A 20207-nucleotide genomic window follows, 5' to 3' on the forward strand; every position below is an offset into this window, starting at 1 on the left:
AGAGAGCGGATTAGCGGGGTGGCACGGCCCCGAGAGTTCACCATGCATCTCGACCCAATATCCTCTGCTCTCACCAAAGATAATAGGACGAAAGCAAGAGAAACCACGGGAGAGAAGGGAAAGACACGAACACAACAAGCAGATGTGTTGTCTGGCTTGCGCTTAAATTAATCCTCCTCCCTCACCCTGCTTTCTTCCTTTTATCAGTCAGAACAAAGGAACCTGCTTGTGCTTCAGGTCCAGACAACAGAGGTGGCTGGATGGTGGATTCAAGGCCTTGCTGAGAGAAGGCTGGGGGAAATAAGGGATTTGAGGAGATGGGTGGGAGATGTGGGCAAGCATGTGCCTACGTGCCAGGTCAGCTTGGGTCTTATGGCAGCGGGAAGATGGGAGATGAGAGGCAGGCGGCGGAGGTTGGGGGGTTTGGGGAAACTGGTTGGGCTCAGGAAACACAGAGAGCACAGAATCGAACACTCAGACACAGCTCAGACACACTTGCGGGTTTAGATGGAAGAAGAGAGGGAGAGACCTGGAGAAAGACAAGAAGGAGCAGAGAAAGAGGACGATATAGAAACAGACAATCTTCCTGAGAGGGTAATGGCAAATGGCGACGTTAACTTTCATTCTTGTTTCACACCTTGTTTTAATTTCCAAACTGATTTATCACACACATTTTGGCCATGATTCAATAATTCAAAATCCACACTCATATCTCCACTAAAAAAAGTACTTGAAAACTTTAATATTGAGGCCAATCTTTAAAAACATTTTGAGCTCAAGTTGGTTGAACATTATGTGTGGCCAACTCAAAGATAAGAGCCAATCAATAAATGAGGAGGTTTTGATTTAATCACAGTTACATGATGACATATTTATATCTAAACGCTCTTTGTTTGTGGGTGACTTTCACTCACTGAACCATGTTTCTGTTGCAATATCAAAGTGAGGCAATTTTGTTTTTGTTAATTATTCAAAATGTGCCTCACATGTCAATCACCAGACATCTCCGCACAAGCAAGCTTACAATAATTTTTCCAAAATAAAACAGCACATGAAACAAAAATTCCTTCAATAAAAATCAATTAAAATTTCTAATTAATTACTTTTACATCAAAGAGCTCATAAATATTAGTTCTTCATACAAAAAAAAAAAAAAAAGCTACGGCTGCATTTGAGTCACTGCTCAAAAGCTATTGGGGTTTTACGCTCCACATTAGTGAAGAGTTTCAGGAGTGTTTTCTGACAGAAATGAATCCCCCAAATGTAGAGTTGAGGTGGGTCACACCTCCTACGTTGCCATTCCCTCTTGAATAAGGCAGTGATGAATGAGAAGCATCATACAAGCAGAAATAATAGAAGACAGGCTGACTAACACTACTCATGTCTTTGATATCGATATCACAGAGTACTAGTCAAAACAAGGTTGGAAACAATGACATTTGGAAAAACAGACTTTATTCGGCAAAAAAAAAAAATGGTGTATGTGAATGTGACTACACACTGTTTTATTCCGTCTCTTCCATTCATGTTGGCTGTCTTCTTCTCAATCTGCCTTCAATGAGCATCATGAAACCTCCCAACATGAAACAATCTAATTTTTTTCTTCCCCTTTCTGAACAATCGTGACACAAGAGCACTGTAACAGATAGTCGTTCTTGATTGGTCCCTGTGAGACGAGCATGGTAAACCCCTTCCTGGAGGCAACTGGCCCCAAAACCCCTTCACAGGATTAGAGTATGACCTGTGGAAAGGCAGCAGATGAGCAGGGATGGATGCACATTGAGCTGCAAAGCCACAGGAGTCCTGGCTACAGAATATCTAAGCCTTGAAAGAGGCCTCAACACAAGCCAACATATCTGTGTCTGTGCATGTGTCCAATTACTAAGCTGTGTCTTTTTTTCCTGTTTGTAAGGAGGTGGCCTCGTACACCACCTGCTTTAGTCTAGCTTTCTTTTTTTGGACATTTCATGCCTTTTTTACAGAACAGACTGTAAAGAAATGACTGAAAATAAGGGGCGGGACAAACAGGGCAAGGACACAAGCAGACACCCTTGGCCTGATTCAAATCAGGAATTTTAAGGTTGATACTCAGAAATCTATCAACTCCTATAGCATATAAAACTCTCTTGGCTGACAAAATAAAAATAACCAGCCTGTGCACATAAATGTATAAAGTATCTTTGGCATTAATGGAAAAGATGCTAGTTTGCATCCTCAGCCTAAGTGGAAACCCATCGTGACGTCCTCCATTAGTTTCTGACCTGCCAGTTTGAAGCCTCAAATTTGTAATTTAATTCCTGCCATCTCATCCTCCACATAGACTTCAATACAATCATATTGCATTGGATTCACTTCACAGAGCCGGAGTCTTTGTCTATAAAACCACATAGGGATCTGAAATGTGAAAAAAATATATATATTTTAGCTGACAATGATGAACTTACAGCAGCCAGCAACAGGGAATAACCAAATAATAATGTTTTTTTACAGGGCTGACAATGAAGGAAGCAAATTTTTATTTGTGAGAACTAAATAAAAAATGAATGCCGTGTTTTAAGTATGCATGTGTTGAGGCACCTGTGCAACTTCAACACAAAAACAGATTGAGGTGATACAATCCTCTAACAGCACAGCCATTGCTTTATTAGAAATATAGCAGAAAGTGCAATGAAATGTTCTCGCTCACGGGTAGATGATCTTGTTCTTCTGCATCTGAATACAAATTACTGTAAGCTGAGTGCGAAGTTGAACTGTTAAGGTATAAAACGAGCAGGCAGACTCTTGATGCTTCCCTCTGGAAAATAAAGTCAAGTCACTACCAGATATCAAGAGGGAGCTCTGTTCTGTTGTTAGAGGGAAACTTTGATCAAAGTTATTTCTCCTCATCTATCTCTGACTCTCCTGGCTAGTCATAAATCATCTTCACTGTGCCAACTGTCAGGCTCAGTCCCACAGCCGTGAAGAGCTAATTCACCAGGATAACGCTCTGAGCCCATCTCTGCTCTGCTGCCTTTGCATGGAAAGAGAACTCTAAACCATTGTTCTTTTGGACACATGTAATTGGTCCTAACTAAAATGTGTAAATGCATAAACCAGCATGGCCCCGGTTGTTATCATTCGAATAAATTGGCACAAGAAATACTGACAGAAGGTGTAATATTTGTCCAACAATACAAAGGCACACAGTCAGAAAACTGTACCATTAAATGGGCTTGGTTACCGCCAGCATGATCGATTCCTGAGTATTTGCAATTAAAAGGGTCTTGTAGAAATTTACAACTCAGCAAAAAATAATAATTTCACATCTTTGTATGCAAACAGCCAAAGGGAGCCCAAGTTGAAGTGTAGTTGACACAGACGAGACAAACCTTTTTAGCCTTTAACTCCCTCATGGACCACAGTCATAAAATTATTTGCTTGGCTACACTGAGTTCTGCCAGAGCATATCTGCAATGCTAATAAACTCAATTGGCACTGGCAGGTAATAGCATGCTACTGTAACTTTTCTACCTCAGCTCAGCACAGCTCAATCAGCCCCCGCCAGAGGCCTCTGCTCTACGAGTCCCCGCGGCTTGGAATCAGCAACTTTCAATCTCGGTGTGTTAGCACGCGAGAAGACGCAACTGTACATTTGGGATAGGTGATGAGACAAGCAGACAGCACAGCGTGTGAGAGAGAGAGAGAGAGCGGCAGCACTCACACACATACACTCACGCACACAAACACACACTGTCGCACGTACAAATACACACATTCTGTCTAATATCAGCTCGGTCCCCGATTCCCTTTAAGAGACCTGAGAACCAGAGAGGGGGAAATAAATACTCTCCTTTATTACTGGAAGAAAGACAGAGAGGAGAGATGAGGGGAGGGTGAAAAAGTAAAATACAGAGGCAGGATGAGACTGTTCTCACACACACACACACACAAAGAGAGAGAGAGAGAGAGAGAGGGAACCATGACTGGCGCTACCTGATCTTGCTAAATCCCATATAGAAAAGGAGAACTCCTTAATTCTCCGAGTCAGCAACCTCCCTCACCACTGCCCTCTCGTATACTGTCAGCTGACAAAGTAGAAAGGCAGCCTCCGCACACCGTATAAGCCAAAAGCATATATGCTGTAGGAACATACGGATGATACAACACTACAGAAAAACACACAAACCATAGGCAACGCTTACCAAGCCCTCACAGTATGAGATCTGTTTTCTTTTCAACAGATCTTCTTATGTGAAAATGAGTGAGGAGAACGGGATAAACAACTTCTGTTTCCCACTGAATTTCAATCGCACAGTGGAGATGTAGGCTGCTGTGTTTAGCAAGGTGAGCCCCTCTTAGAAGAATAATGACTTCCTTCAAGTGTGATTAAATCTTTGGCCATGTCAGATCATATCTGCTCTTGATCCTGGCGTTAACAACGTCACATCATTTGAGAGGCACAGCTGTAATCTCAGTCGCATCGATCAATAAAACATTTTTGTAGATTTAGACAAAATCGTTGCTTCCCACAGAAGAATGCTAAAAACAGATATTTTGATATCTGTCCATCAATGTGGCCCAATGGCCAGTTCAACCAGGACACACTGAGTGGCCTATTGCCAATGTGTTTGTGTGGAGGAGAGAGACGGAGAGCAAAGCTCTACATTGTCAGTCAATTTTACTCAGTTCGAATAGTGGGGGAAAAAAATAAATAAATACAGAAGGGACATTCAATGTTTGTGACAGGCACAAACAAAACAATGTGAAACACTGAAAAATAACTTCAAAATAACTTGAAAATCTTCAAAATTGTCCTTTTTTATCTCCTCAACACAAATGTTAGTAGTCCTGCAGGTCCTGTCCAGGAGATTAGACCTGCAGAGTAATAGTTAGTGAGAATGAATCAAGTGAAAAGGAAATCATAAAGGTCATTTAGCAAATACTCTTGTGTGGACCCATATAGTCAACATATTTTCAAACCACTGATCAATGACAATGAATAACGGCTGATTCAGATGCTGAAAATGTAGCGCACGGTCGTTGAAAGCATCCAAAGACCTGCCTGCTACAATCCCTCAATTTCTTCTACTCTGTCAGACTCGAAAACAGGAGTGAGAGAAAGTTAAAAGCTAAACAGTCTTCCCCTGATAGAAGCCTGTAGGAAGAGGAAGGAAGGTTTTCCTGACCGAGTGCCACACAGAAGGTTCCCTTGAGTCCGGGTAGGCCCTTTACAGTCAATATGGGCGTCCCCAGGCACATTCTTGCAGTGCCCCATATAGGAAAGGGAGAAATTTCAAAGTGCACACTGGCTGTGCACTTGTGAATGTGCGTGTGTGTGAGTGTGTGTGTGTCCCCAGTCGTAGTAATCCTGCACCACTCTGGCACGACTCCAGCAGACATGGGAGCACCACAATGGATTACTCAAGGAAGAGAGGGATTTACAAAGGACAAGAAAGAGATCAATGAAGGAAAGTACAGCAGAAGAGGAGGGAGAGCAAACGAACATCCTGAATACCATGGGCCTGCATCTGCAGACGCAGTCAAAGAGTTTAACATTACCGTTCTATCAATACGGTTCAGATACGGCAAGAGTAGAAAACTGACAGGAAGCATTCTGCAGTCCAGAAAAATATTCAGGAGCCCAAAACTTCGAAGAAGCTCTGACACACACACACACACGAGAGCCAGAAACATAAGAACATTTGTAAATATTGTATAAAAAATGTGAAATGATTCACGAATTGCCAAAATAGTCGCTGATTAATTTTCTGATGATCATCAGAAGAGTGTGTTAATCATTAGAGAAAGATGTGTAGAGCCACTGATCAGTTGTTATATTTATTTATCTTTTATAAAAAGATCACATTTTCGATATGTGACCTTAAAAGTGGATATTGAATGGTGACTTTTACTGTAATGGGTAGAAGTGCAGCTGTGTAAGCCAATCAAAGATTAACACTTTAAATAGGTTCAGGTGTGCAAGAGCAAAGTTTTTAATAACAAGTGTGCTGAAGCCAACAGCTTTAATAACGTGAAAAGAAAAATGGCTCTCTTTTCTACACACACAGACACACACACACACAAGGACGCCCATACAATCCAAAGCCAGTGCTCACAGTCATGCATTAGCTTTCCTTGCTCTCTAACATGCATGCAATCACACACCGAGCACATCACCCTCCCACTAGGCTCAGCTGCTCTTTTACCTCCCACCACACTGACCTTCACCTGTCACACAGGCTTCATATTTACTGCCACCCCAGCCCATCTGCCCACACTCAGCCCTGACTGTCAATCAGTAGCAAGCCGCCTCCCCCTCAGGCAACCCATCAACTGACATAAAGCTCCAAAACACACGACAGCAGCGATCCAGTACTTGATGGTATGATGCTACTTTTTGCCAAACTTTAGGCACTGATGAGCAGTTTGTGCAGCTCTGAGCCAACACAATGTTTTCCTCCCATTGTAAAATGGATCATCTAGGACTCTTTCCCAGAAATGGTGACACTGGGGTTCATTAATCTTTTATCTGTTATTTGTGTCTAGTAATGAGTTAAGAACTGAACTTCCAAGTGCAGAATTGGGCTTCATGTTTCACAATATAAAGGGTAAGGATTGGAAATGCAATAAACCTGAACCTTGACCAAAAAATGTACATTACTGTTTTGAGCCGGCCGGCAACAAGAAAGCTGCTAGAATATCGGGAAGATCTAATGAAAAGTGTCAGCTTCTGGATACTCAATACCACCCATTGCCTAATGTTTCACAGCAAGCAGCTAAGAGCGTCCTTTTGAATTGAAGGTGATGAAGGACAGATGTGAAAATTGAACAACCACACCCTCAGCAGTTCCTTGCTTTCTAACACTATGTATCAACAGTATGTCTAATGGGTTGCCGTGTCTGCCAGTTGTGAGCCGTCAGTACTTATTGGTCATTATTCTAGTCTTGCGCAAGTTCAGAAAGGTCAGTTACAAACACACTCATATGAACACACCTATGTTTTCAGCAATGGTTCATATTTCTCTTCCTTTCACCACATTTTGAAGAAGTGGGGCAAATGCTCCAGGTAGTCCAGCGGACTAAGAGCTCTCACACACACACACACACATTAGCACACACATCCTCCCCTGCAGGTAGTGTTGCCTGGGTAGGAGGGGGGGGCGGCACTGGATTCAGCCCCCTGCATCTCAATGACAACCACACATCCACAGGGATTTCTCTAAATGCAAATCAGCTGTCTTCACTCAACAACACACACATAATTCACTTTCCATGCCCCAAAATACACGACGCAGCCAAGTACAGCCAGCCAGACAGCGAGTCAGGCAGCCGGGCGACCCTTCGGCTCTGCCTTCCCTTTCATGTGTGCCCTCTGGAGCGTGCTCATTTTCACCAAATTCACTTTTAATTGAGAGCTAATTTAGCTAAGCCAAATTTCACAACGGAGGTAGATCAGACGGGAATCGAGGAGGGGAAGCAACGGGAGCGGAGGCGAGAGGGTGAAAGATTCAAGGAGAGATGAGGGGAACGAGATTTTGAGTGGCAGGTGACAATAAAATCGGCTGTCTGTGTCATCCTCTCTCAAAGGAGAGAAACAGTTTGAATGATAGAGATGGGAGAAGGGGAAGGAGAGAAATAAATATGATATAAACAAGGTCAAAAGGTACTTTTCATTTTGCTGGCAACAAAGCATGGAAGACTTGATATTTGATTACTTTTTGAGTAAGAGAAATAATATTCATCAAGTCTACAACCAAGATTTGTTATAACAATGCAAAACATGTTTTCACAGCAGTAAAAGAAATGTCAATCGAAATAATGTTCACTCCGATGACCTACGCAATCCTTTGTGATAAAGTCAACCTGGAGCAAGTGCAAGGTGTCCATGAAGCTGCTCGTCCCCAAGACCTGTGATGTAAACCATGCTGTAAAGTGATCTATGCTTTAAAGGTTATCTTGGGTCTTCGCGATGGGGAAACAACCTCCTTGATGCTGCCTGATGCTCTCTCCACTTCTACATAACTGTTAATTAGTCCAGCTAAGTGCACCATTAATCGATTGCTTGTCTCTATGCTATATCTCATAACGGTGTTGCACTCTGACAAGGCCAGGCGAAGAAATGTGAGGTTCAGGAAGTCACACTTTTCCACTGGTAGAAATACTGGGGCTGCAAGGAGAGGAGGCAAAGAGTAATGGCTTCTTCTCAAAGACAGGACCAGGCGTTATACGGATGGCAGCTAGAGGAGAAAAAGTGCTACAGGGATTAACATTTAGTATTGATTATATTAACACTTTGCATAAGTAGAAGCACATTTGAAAAGCACTGGGGCATAAACTATGTATGTGTATATGTAACCATGCATCAAGACACATCACATAAAGTCTCACTGCAAGAACTCTTCAACTCTAAAGAGGCAAGTTGAAGTGGAACAAAACACAAGGGATGATGAAGAAACAAAATAATGCTTGTTGTTCAGGCATTTTCCATCAGATTACATCTACATCTAGAAAGTTCTTGCACATAACAGAGTACAATGAAAACATCCAGTACAGCTTCAACAAGTGGCAGCTGTTTTAAGTCTGCATAGCTGAACTGACTAATGGCTGGTGAACAATCAAGATGTTTTTTATTTTCATTTGGATTTGTATACAGCTATTTTTATGGTTTTTAAATTGTTTTGTTTTGGGGTTTTTTTCCCGGTGACGATACCAGATAGATTTCAATCACACATAGTGGCTTGATAACTTAAAAAAATTATTGACTGTGAAGATTTGTGTAAGATCAAGTGGCAGGTTTCTTCGCCCACGTCCTCCTCTGTTCAATCCTTACCAATTTTGTAATAATATTGTAAAGCACTTGAGGTGAAGTAATCAATTTCCTCACCTCAGTTTTAAAAGTAAAAACTCACCTTTGGTTTTTTGAAAGATGTGATGGGATTCTATCAATGTGAATATTTTATAAACATAAATTTATTTAACCTTAATGCTTCTAAAATCCACCACAACCTTGAATATAATATATAAAAATCACAGCTTTACATTTAAACTTAATAGCTTCAGTTCATTCAAACCAACACCCATCATAATCCATCAGAAGTGTAAAGGCAAGAATTATGATTAAATTAATAAAGACATCTATATTCAGACCTCAGTATTATTTTGTGGCATAGTGCACATTATAAGAAACTTACTTCTTAAGTTTCTGTGCTCATTGCGCCCAAAATGTTTATTTACCTTTAAGATGGAGGTGAAGGATAATATCTATACCAATGCCATGCACATTGAAATGGAGAATAGTGGTTTTACACCAATTTTGAAATTCTTTTCTATTGAAATAAATATGAAACACATTAACCTCTCCAGATGAGATTCCACTTCCTGAGACATTTTCAACAGCATCAGCCATGAACCAAACATGAACCAAGTCAATGGAGAAAATTTCCGATAATCTTTAGCTACAGCTAATGCAGCGGAGCGTTAGTTCAGGCAGGCCACGTAGCCAGGCTCCGCCTTCTGGGTAGGTCCTCCTAACCAGATCCGCCCACATCAGCTGGTTGGCACATTAGTCCGGCCCTTTGGAGCTGACCAATCCTTTCCTACATATTCTACTGGATGCTCTATTTAAACAGCTTCAGCCTGCCTACCTTACCTGCTTTCTCTACATGCTGCCTCCGAACCCACCTCCACCCCAGCTCCTCCTTCTCCTAGCTGGATTTATCCCAAGCTGAGATATTATTAAATTCTCATGATATTCTAGCTCATCAATGTCATTTCCATTGTCATTGATGCTTGCTCTGTTCTGATTCTGTTGTCAGCTCAGGCTTTCTATGAAGTTGCTCTCTCCACCGAGCCACTCAGAAAAGAGCCACCCCACGAATATTTAAATTGTAATAAAGTTATCTGACTGTCCCCAGTGAACTGAATTAAAACTGCAAAGAAGTCATGTCTTCTGGATTTAAATTGAAACAAAAGACCAACGAAATAAAAAAGGAGCTGTGTTAACAAACCAACAACAAAAGGAGAGCAGCTTGATGTGCAGCTGTCAGAGAGGCTTTTCTGACGTCAGGTCCCACTACAATATAGGCTGCAAGCCTCCACAAATAGTCTGGCAGGTCTCTTAGAAAGCCACTTCTTGCTAGGAAAAAAAGGAGGGGGCTCACACCAGTCCAGAGCATTTCAGCCATCATTTCTAAGCCAAGTTGTCCTTGAAAAAGATGGACAAGCCGCAGCGAAACAGGGGCAGCCGTACAGAGGAGATGGAGGCAGGCACAGAATAATATAATGAGAAGACAGAGGGAAGCATTGTGGTGCAAGCAAAGCAAATAGAGACAGAACAGGAGATGGAGAGGAATAAAAATATCTCAAAGAAAACTGACAAACCAATAAAGGGCCAAAATAATGTACTGCGCTGAACAGGAGCAGGGAGGAAAAAAGCGAAAAGAGTTTAACTATGAGAGCTGGAGCACCAGATGAAAACAGAGGGCGAGAGACAGAGAGAAACTGTACAGGTGAGGGAATCCCAATCATAACGTGACCTCGTTAACCCCAGTGGCTCGTTAGCATCTCGTCCCAGCAGCCAATCCTCTGTCACACCTTCATTAAGCCTATCGACCCACTGCGCTTATTAAACACATTCATTACCCTGGGTATTGAACCGCCGATGCTCTCCCTGATCCCGAATGCATTACAGGAGCGGCTGAAGGGGGACGTCTGTTGGAGGGGGGGAAATAGTATATTGGAGAAGGGGGGGGGGGGGGGGGGGGGGGGGGGGGGGGGATGAGGAGGGGATGGGTCATGCACACAAATGGGCGTTCATACAGAATCATTACTAATGAAGTCAAATGAGAGTGGGCTTGGCCTCTCGATCACAAAGAGAGAGACAGAGAGAGGAGGGGGTGACAGGAAGTCGGGGAGTGGGGGGGGCTTCAGGGGGAGGATATGGCTTGTTTGAGAGAGTTGGGATGGGATGAGTAGCGTGGTCATGAGCATGAAGAGATAAACGCTTTAAAGTGGAAGAAGGCAGGTAGACACTTTCCCTCCACCCTTTTATGCCCCTATTTTATGCATCTGTCTTTTCTTTATACAACAGGACAGAGGTGAAAGCCCAAGGGGGGCTGTTCATCACATTACATGCAAACTAGTCCAGTGGCCTAAAGACGAGGCCTCCGTCTTGGGTCCAGGCTCCCACTTTATATTATGACATCATTTCTGCCCTTCTCAAACAAACGGAAAACTCATCATCTGAGAGAAGGCGAGGGAGAGGAATAGGAAAGGAAGGGGAGCGCAAAGAGATTAAGAAGAGTAAAGGCGTGAGCAAGGTGTCGGAAAGGCCCATGAATCATAGTGACGTCCCTGGCTGGGTGTCAGGAGCAGCTGCTGTCTGGAGCTGGATAAACAGAGGGTCTCTGAAGCAATGCTCTTTAAACACAGGCCAGGTCAGAGCCCAGCGCTGGCCCTCAGGAGAGCTGAAAGCCATGCCAATTTTTTTTTTCCTCTAAATTGATTGTCAAAAAGTTATTGGCTGCTGTATTGCCAAAACCTTTCCAACTTGCTGCAGGCTATCGGGGTGAACAACACGCAAAGTATCAAATTCAGAGTTGCTGTCAAAGCACTTTAAGACAAAGTACTTTCATTGAAAGTAGAATCACTGATTTAAACATTTAGGTCACGAAAGGCTGGACTGAAAGAAAACAGAAGAACTGATAATGTCATTTAATTGTTGTTTATTTTCTCAGTTAGCTGATTACTCAGTCTGTCCTCTACTGTAACTTACAATTATTTCTATAATCAATACAACTGCTACATATTTGATTACCAAGGCACTTGAAGATTCATTTTCTACTACGGAATAAATGGTTACCATTTATTTGTTTGAGATATCAAACAAAAAAGTCTTAACCCCAGAGTTAACTATGTGACGCTTTTGTATGAAGAATTACTAATAATCATAAATCAATTGTGGAAATAGTCTCATGATTGACCGATGGCTCAAAACAAAGTACACATATGTCCCTCAAGCTAAATGGTGCAACTCTGTTTAGATCCTTTCTGTTGCTTTTTTTTTTTTTTTTAAATACTTCATTCAAGGTATTTACAGGAGTGTCAGGTAAAAAATAACAGTGAGCAGGCAGGATAAATTCTGCACGGTCACAATTTGGTAAAAGAAAAATGTTTCAAGCACAAAGAAAAAGAAAATCAAATGTGAGTTTCATCTCAGCTTTGGCCCACATCTCGGGCTGTATTCCTCCCATGTGCTCAGCGAGAATAAGAGCAGTGAACAGAAAAGGAAAAGAAAGCAAAGTTACACTGACGTAAACGATCTTCAGTCCTTTTCCTGAGACGCCGCTGTGGGAGTTGTTGGGCAAATGCTTGTTAACGCTGTGAAAATGTGTGCTGCTAACTCTGCAATGGCTGTACCTTCCCTCTGCAAGGCTTACATTGCAACCTTACATGCGATTTAAAGAACATGAATAGGACAAAGAGCAAACACCAACTCTACGCACACTTCAGCTATGAGGAGAAAAATAAATAAATTAGTCAAAATCAAAGTGACTGTGGGAGTTTTGCGGAATATTACTCTTCATAAACTTCCAAAGAACCACAAACCACACAGAAGGAGGGTCACAAAGCAAACTAAAAATGTTTGTAATTTTCCTAAAATTTGCAAAAAAAAAAAAAGGGAAATGGCATAGGTCATGTGCTGCTTGTTTGGCCACTAGGCCTCCTCGCCGCATCGTTGCTTTTATCCAGTCCTACTACACCCTCTGCAGGTGAAAACCAAGAATGCCAAGCATGAGCGCTGGAACTGCTCCGTCCACGGCAACAATCCTGGCTCAAATTCAAAACAAAGTACACACATGTCCCTCAAGTGACAGTTTGGAAAAAAGCAGGTTTACACAAAAACACAAAAAGATAATTTATTCACATCTGTGAAAATATATATATAAAAAAAAAAAATCAGACAGGAAACATGACAGTGTAAAGATTAAAAGACAAAAAGAGTGGCCATTCTGATAACAATTTTTAACAGCTCAAGGACATTATGTGTGAAAAGAAAAAAGTGAAATTAAATTTATCAACATTCACACAAAGCAAACTGACCAGCTCTGGTTCGCTTTCATTGTTTTCTGAAATAAAAGTAAAAGTCTTATAGTTTGTTTTAGCTACTTTGCAATCCAAAACAGATTCATTCCAAAAGTCATCAAATATTTCTAATGATTATAATAATTATATTAATGTGCCTTTTAGAGGGCTTGTTCAGTATTAAGATATTATCACTATTTTGCCAGTAACTTCTTGAAGTGACATTAGAGACCATCTGGATTTGGTACTTGAAATACTTTTGGTAAAAAGGTGTACTACACTACAGAGAAGGAATTCAGTCAGTGAAGAATGTCAGGGCGCCATTAAAGCACCATCAACCTCAGCACCCACTGTAAATATACTATAATATGCTAGTGATACAGTTGTGGGTTGTATTTATATTGAATTATTCAACACTATTTTACTCTACAGGGCAAATTATTCTCTTTGAATATGGCAATTAAGTCTAATCTAATGGTCTGATAAAAGAAACAACCAGTATTTTTTAAGTCGGCAAAGGAAACCACCACTCCTCTACTCGAGTTGCTCTCCATTTTTTGCTAGTTATTTGATTTTGGCATTCCCATTGTCATTTTTGGCATCGTGTCACCATTAAGGACGAGCCAGCCAGCAGCTGTCCCACTTCTCTAGTATAATGTCTGTCATTCACTTGACTTTGTTTTCTTTCCACAAGTTTTGTTCTTTTAACATTTCTATGAGCCATTCAAGGAATCCAAGAAAGCATCCTGCAGCACCAAGGTCGTTGCCATCTCTTTCAAAAGGTTATTCTATCTCTTATTGACAGAGTCAGGGAAAAAAAATGTCAGATTTTTGTCAATCTTTTCCTGGGGTAGGTAATGTTGAATAGAAAACACTATAGGAAGTTGAAATATTGCTTTGGAGACATGCTTCACAGACTCACATTTTGAAAGTGCTTTCGCTTTCTATCCTTTCCTTCTCTCCCCTCTAAAACTTGTTTTGTTCTTGGGCAGACGGTGGAGGGAACATATCGACGATGTCTGTGTCTGAGTGCAGCCGGCTGTCCAAGTTAAAGTCAGTGCTCATTAATGCACCTGATTACTCTTCAGGCAAATACCGATCAGGAACTGGCCCAAATACACACACACACACACACACATACAGAGAGAGAAGCATTTTGGGGACAGGGATCGATCCAGAGGCACTTTAAAAGAGCAATGAAGAGGAGGATATCAGAGAGAGGAATGTGCTGTTAGTTTATACTATATACTGAGAAAGTAAGCAGTGGCAATGGTGAAAATAAAAGTTCTTACAGAGTACGCAGATCAGATCAACTGCACAGACCACCTGGGCTCCAAAATATCATCAGCATAACAGCAAACATGCCAATTTCACTTTCTCAAAGTTCAGGATAACATATTCAAATACCTTGTTTTGTCTGAACAGCAGTAAAATATCCAAAAGTATTTCATTAACAAAGCAAAATACATTTATAAGATCCTGAACTAAAAATTAGGAGAATCGTAAGTTTTAGCTGTTTCCAAATTCAAGGGAAAATTCTCAAGATGAAATGTATTCTGCTATTTAATCAGAAAAGAGGTGAATTTATTTTCTTCCAAACAAAGTTAGGTTGCAACTCAGTTTCACTCAAATGCAGCATAAATTCTCAATGTCTTCCCCTTCGCCCTCATAACATATTTGCATAGTCAGTTCTTGAAATTAATCAAACTCTGCTTTGCTAACAGCTATGTTTACTGGCTTTCATTGGCTTTGTTAGCACATTGCTAAATTTCTTTGTGCATTATTGCTGCCAACAGACAAACAGAGGAAAAGAGTCAAACCAGGACAATCAGTGAAATGCGCCCCACTGTGCAACAAAACGGGGAACCGATCACAACAAGTATCACACATTAGCATTCAACGGTTGATTGATTAATTAATTAATCAAGTAGTTCAGCCCTAATAAAGTAGCAACTGTGATACCTTCATTTCTCCAAAGACATTCTGTTTAAAATGAAGACAAAAATGTAATGATCTGGAGACATACAGAGAAATAAAGAGGAGCACAATAAACATATTTAAAATGAAGGAAAAATATGATTGTTTTTTTTTTCTCTCTCTTCAGGGAGAAATATGAAAATGGAAAGGGGATTTAAGATTATTTGGCATGTCCCAACATAAACAGGCATGTAAGCAACAAATATCTCCACCGGTCTATAGAGTAAATATCATCTTGACCTTACTGACACATGGCTACCTCCCAAATCCACAGAAACAGACAGACACAAAAAAAGGCAGAGAAACAAAAGTAAAGAGATTTCTTCATGACATGAAAGCATGGAAATTTTGGATTGGATTAGAGCTTTTCCTTACTCTGACAGACATAAGCCACTGCCATTAGCAGCTAAACTGACTAAACACATCATACAACATCTGACATTTTACATCCTGTTCAGTCTAAACTCCTGTCTATAAAGACCAGAGGGGATTGTGGATAAATCTGGGAGAAAGGATGGACAATGCACTGTTTGTGTGTGTGTGTGTAAGTGTACATTTGTGTGGCCGGTCAGTGTGGTTCTGTTTATCTCTAATTACAGTCACATATATGAACTAAGTTTCCAGAGGAGACTCCAGTGCAGCTGGCAGCTATTCAGTTCAGCTGCTCCCATGTGTGTCGCTTGTCTCAGTGTTTAAACGAGCCCTCTGTGTGAGTCTACACGTGTGTGTGTGTGTGTGTGTGTGTGTGTGTGTGTGTGTGTTGGTTTGTGTCAAAAGGTCTATCCCATAATAACTGACAGCTATCATTATCACTTCCTTTGTCTTTGCTCTCCATTTAATCCAGCTAATTAAATCTGCTAATGTCAATATACAAGTCATTGTGCGATTATGTCTGATTGGGCCGGTGGACTCTTGCTGTCATTCCCCCTGCCAGCCAAAACCCCACCACTGACAAGCCAGACAGGCAGCCAATCAGAGCGGACGATCAAGCCTCCTTCGCTGAGCAATGGCCAAGAAACACCACTCACTTTGACACTTCATATTTCTCAGCATTTCATGTTGTTCCCCCAGACAAACATGTCCCTTCCATTCAAAACATACAAGTGAGAAAGCTGGAAAAGGTGGTGAAAGCTCGGGAGAGAAGCTCTGATTGTACATGCAGAGTGGTAATTACACCTAAATTGAGGGCACATGCTAATCTATGTTAGGTCATCTCCAAGTTCCACTTACATTTCCACATTTTGGACTAATTAAAACTGTAAATAATCAGAGCTTGTGACTGTGTGTGTGTGAGAGAAAGAGAGCGTGAGAGAGTGTGAGAGAGAGGGAGCGTGAGTGCGTAGGCAGACAAAATGTCTTTGAGATGAGCCAGTGGAAGAATCTTCCCATTACACTGCTGGGAAATTAAGTGCACACTCTTTGATTTTAACAAGACAGGAGCGCAGATAAAGTTTTTAAAAGAGAGAGGAGAGAAAAAAAAAAAGGAGTAGAAAATGCTACTCAAGCAAAAATGTATGCAGATTGCGATCTGTTTAATTGAGGAACAGTCGAGTAAAGTTACCAACAAGGAAAGATGGCTGACAAGATGTCTTCACAGCTTATAGTCCATTCACCAGTTGGTATATGAAACTGACAGAACTCGGAGTCAAACTTTCAGGGCTGTCTCTGCCTGAAGTAGAGACAGCCCAACTGCAAATATTGAAGTGAGATGAGGAGCAGGGGAATTTGCTATTCTATTCTTGCCCTCCGAAGTGGTAAAAGAGAAAAGGATATGAACGGGGCGGGTGTGGGGGTGACTTCAAAAAAATGAAAACAAACCTTGAAAGGCAACTGGTACAATATAAGCAACTGTGGCATAAATACTAGATGAACTGTAATAAAGAATGCAGGGTAGATGTCAAAAACGAGTCAGGTACAGAGAGAGAGTCACCTGCCTCTCACACAACACATTTAGCCTTGGTTTCTCCAATGTCCTGAGCTGATTTGCCCCAGAGCTCCAAAGCTATAAAAAACAACCAAAACTGGTGCTTCCTTTAAGACAATAATGACAATAAATATGACAAGAATTTCTGCATTATCTGTTACCTCTGTCTTCTACAGTTAAGCAACAGCAATGTCTTTTCCTCATTTAACTAAGGCCCATGATTTTCAGCTTTAATGTGTAAGACGCAGACAACAGAAACAAAGAGTAGATCAAAATTAGCGGCATTGCTACTAATATTATTAGTACTAAGAGCTGCCTTCAAGCTGCACAGAGCTTTTGAGGGGAGCTGCACCCCACTCCAAAGAAAAGCTTTTTAACCATCTACAGAGCTGGATGTGAACTTAACACAGAGAAAAAACCCTCGAGCGTGGAACTGAAACCGCAACCACGACGAGAAGAAGGCAAAGAAAGATAGAAAAAAATTGATGTGGGTGTGCACATGGCAAAAAAAGAGGGAGAGGGTGAGTGAAAGACCACACAGAAAAATCCTGCAGCTATTCAATTATTCAATTTGAGAGAGGGAGGAGAAAGAGAGGGCAGATCTGAGAGAGAGAGAGGCTCATCCTCATCTGTGACTGATTAGGCAAGTCAGAGACAGGATCCTTACCACAAAAGCCAGGAGAAGAGGAGAAGAAAGAGGCAGAGGAGGAGAGCAGGAGTGGTCTTACAATAGCTTTTAGAAGGCTGTCACTGTAGTGTCCCATGACTGTGCAACTCAAAGCACAATGAAAACTGAAAAGCCTATTTCAATGGAGTTTTCCAGGATCAATTCATGTAGAGAACAAGGGTTGAGCCCACGCAGTGATCCCAGAGGTGATCAAACATTCAGTTTCTGTACAAACCTAAAAAAAAAAAACTTGTTCCACACTGCTTCAAGTTCAGACCTTTTCAGTTTGTCTATAAACAGCTTAGCCGGGGGGAGAAAAGATCCTCTGAGTATTGCCAAGTTGTTAGCCTATTAAATTCTGGATATGTGATACAATATCTATAGTTATTGCCTTAATGCTAACAGCCTGTCTTTTGATATCAAAGACTGAATGAATACAAAATCAAAACATCATAAAGACAACACTGATGTTCATGCACGTTTCTTAGAAACTCACAGTCCCTCCGTACTCAGCTGGACTCATCTGAAGACTGAAGACAAACAACAAAATCTGATTTCGTTTTCTGAGAAGTCAAAGGAGAGACTTTTTCAAACTGTCAGAGAAAATAAATGGCTTCTGGAAAATGGCATGGAAATGTTTCTGGGTCAGCTTAATTCCTGGAGAACTTATTTGCAATTTTAGGCCAAGCAACCCGAGCACCTAGACATAACAATTCCCATATTAGCTCAGCCCATTTCTCACCACCCTAATGACAGGAAGCTAAAATAACTATGACGATCTCACCTTCTAAAGACGACTGAAATTGATACTGCTGTGCTGAAATGTTATTAACGGCAATATTAATCTCTCAACTCGTGGTAAATGCTAATTTCATATACTATTAATTTGATGAATGGAGCTTTAACAAACTCAGCTATTGTTAACAACTTAAAGCGGAGTAATTCATTAAGGTCATAATTACTCACGGGCTGCAAAAAAATATTAGCAGGAGAAAGGGCAAAAGCATTAGTGAGAAAAGGAAGATTTAAATAATAGAAGGTTCAAGGCAGACATGCCAAATAACTATTTATCAGAATCAAACAATAAATACAGTTACAGAGGATATGTGGCTGTGATTTGGTGGAGGAAAAGCTCAACTGGGCATTAGTATGGCCAGGCTTACAAAAAAAGAGCCGCTGGCTGCTTTAAGAAGTTGGAAATCAGTGACATCTAGTGGTGCTTTAAAGTAGTCTGTCATTTTCTTCTGTACCTGCTCTTTTCAATCATCAGATTGAAATATTCTCCACAAACCAGCTGTCAGTAGACTTAATATGGCGACTGACTTTCATAAATCAATGAGTTGCATTTGTTTCAAGAAGCATAGTCTGATAAACTAAAAATGTACAAACCAGCAAGATCTGATCAGATCATCTTACAAGGAACAACCTGTTGCTTCAAAACTAAATTCTTTAGATAAAAGATTGTAGCTCTTAATTGGATTGTTTACAAGACTGATTCAGAGAAAAATGAATATGAATATATATGAGATGAACAGTCATTGGATAGAGTTTTGAGGTTGGTCATGAATCTTAGGCATGTAAGAAAGGCAAAGGATGAGGTCACAGTGCTCTGACCATATAATTCCAGGATATTAGTAGTAGTTACATAACTGAGAGGAGCGCCAATGGAGGGCCTTAAAGAAATGATGAACACTTGAACATTTTAAAAGTGCTTAACAGACACACACTCCTGAAGCCCTGAGGCAAGCAGGGAGAAAAACACCACACTGAATAGGAGACAAGAGATGTTGGACTGACCAGTTTGTTCTCTTGCAAGTAAAGTCTCTGCAGTTTAGGGCATCCTCTAGCCAATGCCACCATGCCTTCATCTGTGATACTGTAGCACTGACCCAAGTGGATGTCCTTCAGTTCACTGCAGTGCTCTCCCAGCTGAAAGATTGATCATCTTATTTGGTTTTTACTAACAACTTTCATTTGGGAATAAAAATCTCAAATGAGACAGATGTGTCACAAACAAGCAAAGGTTTTGCACATACCTTTTTTAGTGCGTCGTCCGTTAATTTGTCCTGGTTGCCCACATGCACCTTCACCAGCAGAGGACAGTGTGTCGCCAAAGCAGACAGGGACGTGTCACCAAGCTGCTTGCAGCGGTATGCTGTGTATTTTTGCAGGCCAGGACAGTGAGAAGCCAAGGAGGACACCCCATGATCATGTACCCCTCTGCAATCTGAGATGTTAATCTCTGTCACATTCTGCCTCCGAGAGGCTATTTTGACCAGAAGATCATCGTTTACCTGGGGAACAGGATAACAAGGACACATGAGCAACAGTGCAAACGACTAAAACTTATTTATCTTAAAGTTTAAAGAAATTTGAAAAATTCAGTCACAGTTTTGATCCTGGAACAAATTATTAATGTTACAGAGCCCCATGTTTAAAACACCCCTCGGTCACTTAGTCAAAGCCAGAACATCAGGTAAATGTCTATCATGTAAACAAGAAGTGTAATTCTCTGCTGAACTTTAAAAAATAGTTCCTGAAGGAGATAAGTCGCAAGCAAAACACAATTCTACATGC

At 41.1% G+C, this 20207-nt stretch overlaps 1 protein-coding gene across 1 annotated transcript in view; it reads right to left on the minus strand.

Annotated features, from left to right (window-relative positions):
* The window catches only part of fbxl17 (F-box and leucine-rich repeat protein 17), a 199876-nt gene that overhangs the window by 175583 nt on the left and 4086 nt on the right, over nt 1-20207 (minus strand). The window contains exons 5-6 of the mRNA XM_029510041.1: nt 19667-19924; nt 19428-19559 (exon numbers count right to left, since the gene is read on the minus strand). Coding sequence (XP_029365901.1) covers nt 19428-19559; nt 19667-19924 — 390 coding nt within the window. The remainder of the gene's footprint in view (nt 1-19427; nt 19560-19666; nt 19925-20207) is intronic.

Source organism: Echeneis naucrates, chromosome 9 (assembly GCF_900963305.1).
Source record: "Echeneis naucrates chromosome 9, fEcheNa1.1, whole genome shotgun sequence".
NCBI classification, from domain to species: Eukaryota; Metazoa; Chordata; class Actinopteri; order Carangiformes; family Echeneidae; genus Echeneis; species Echeneis naucrates.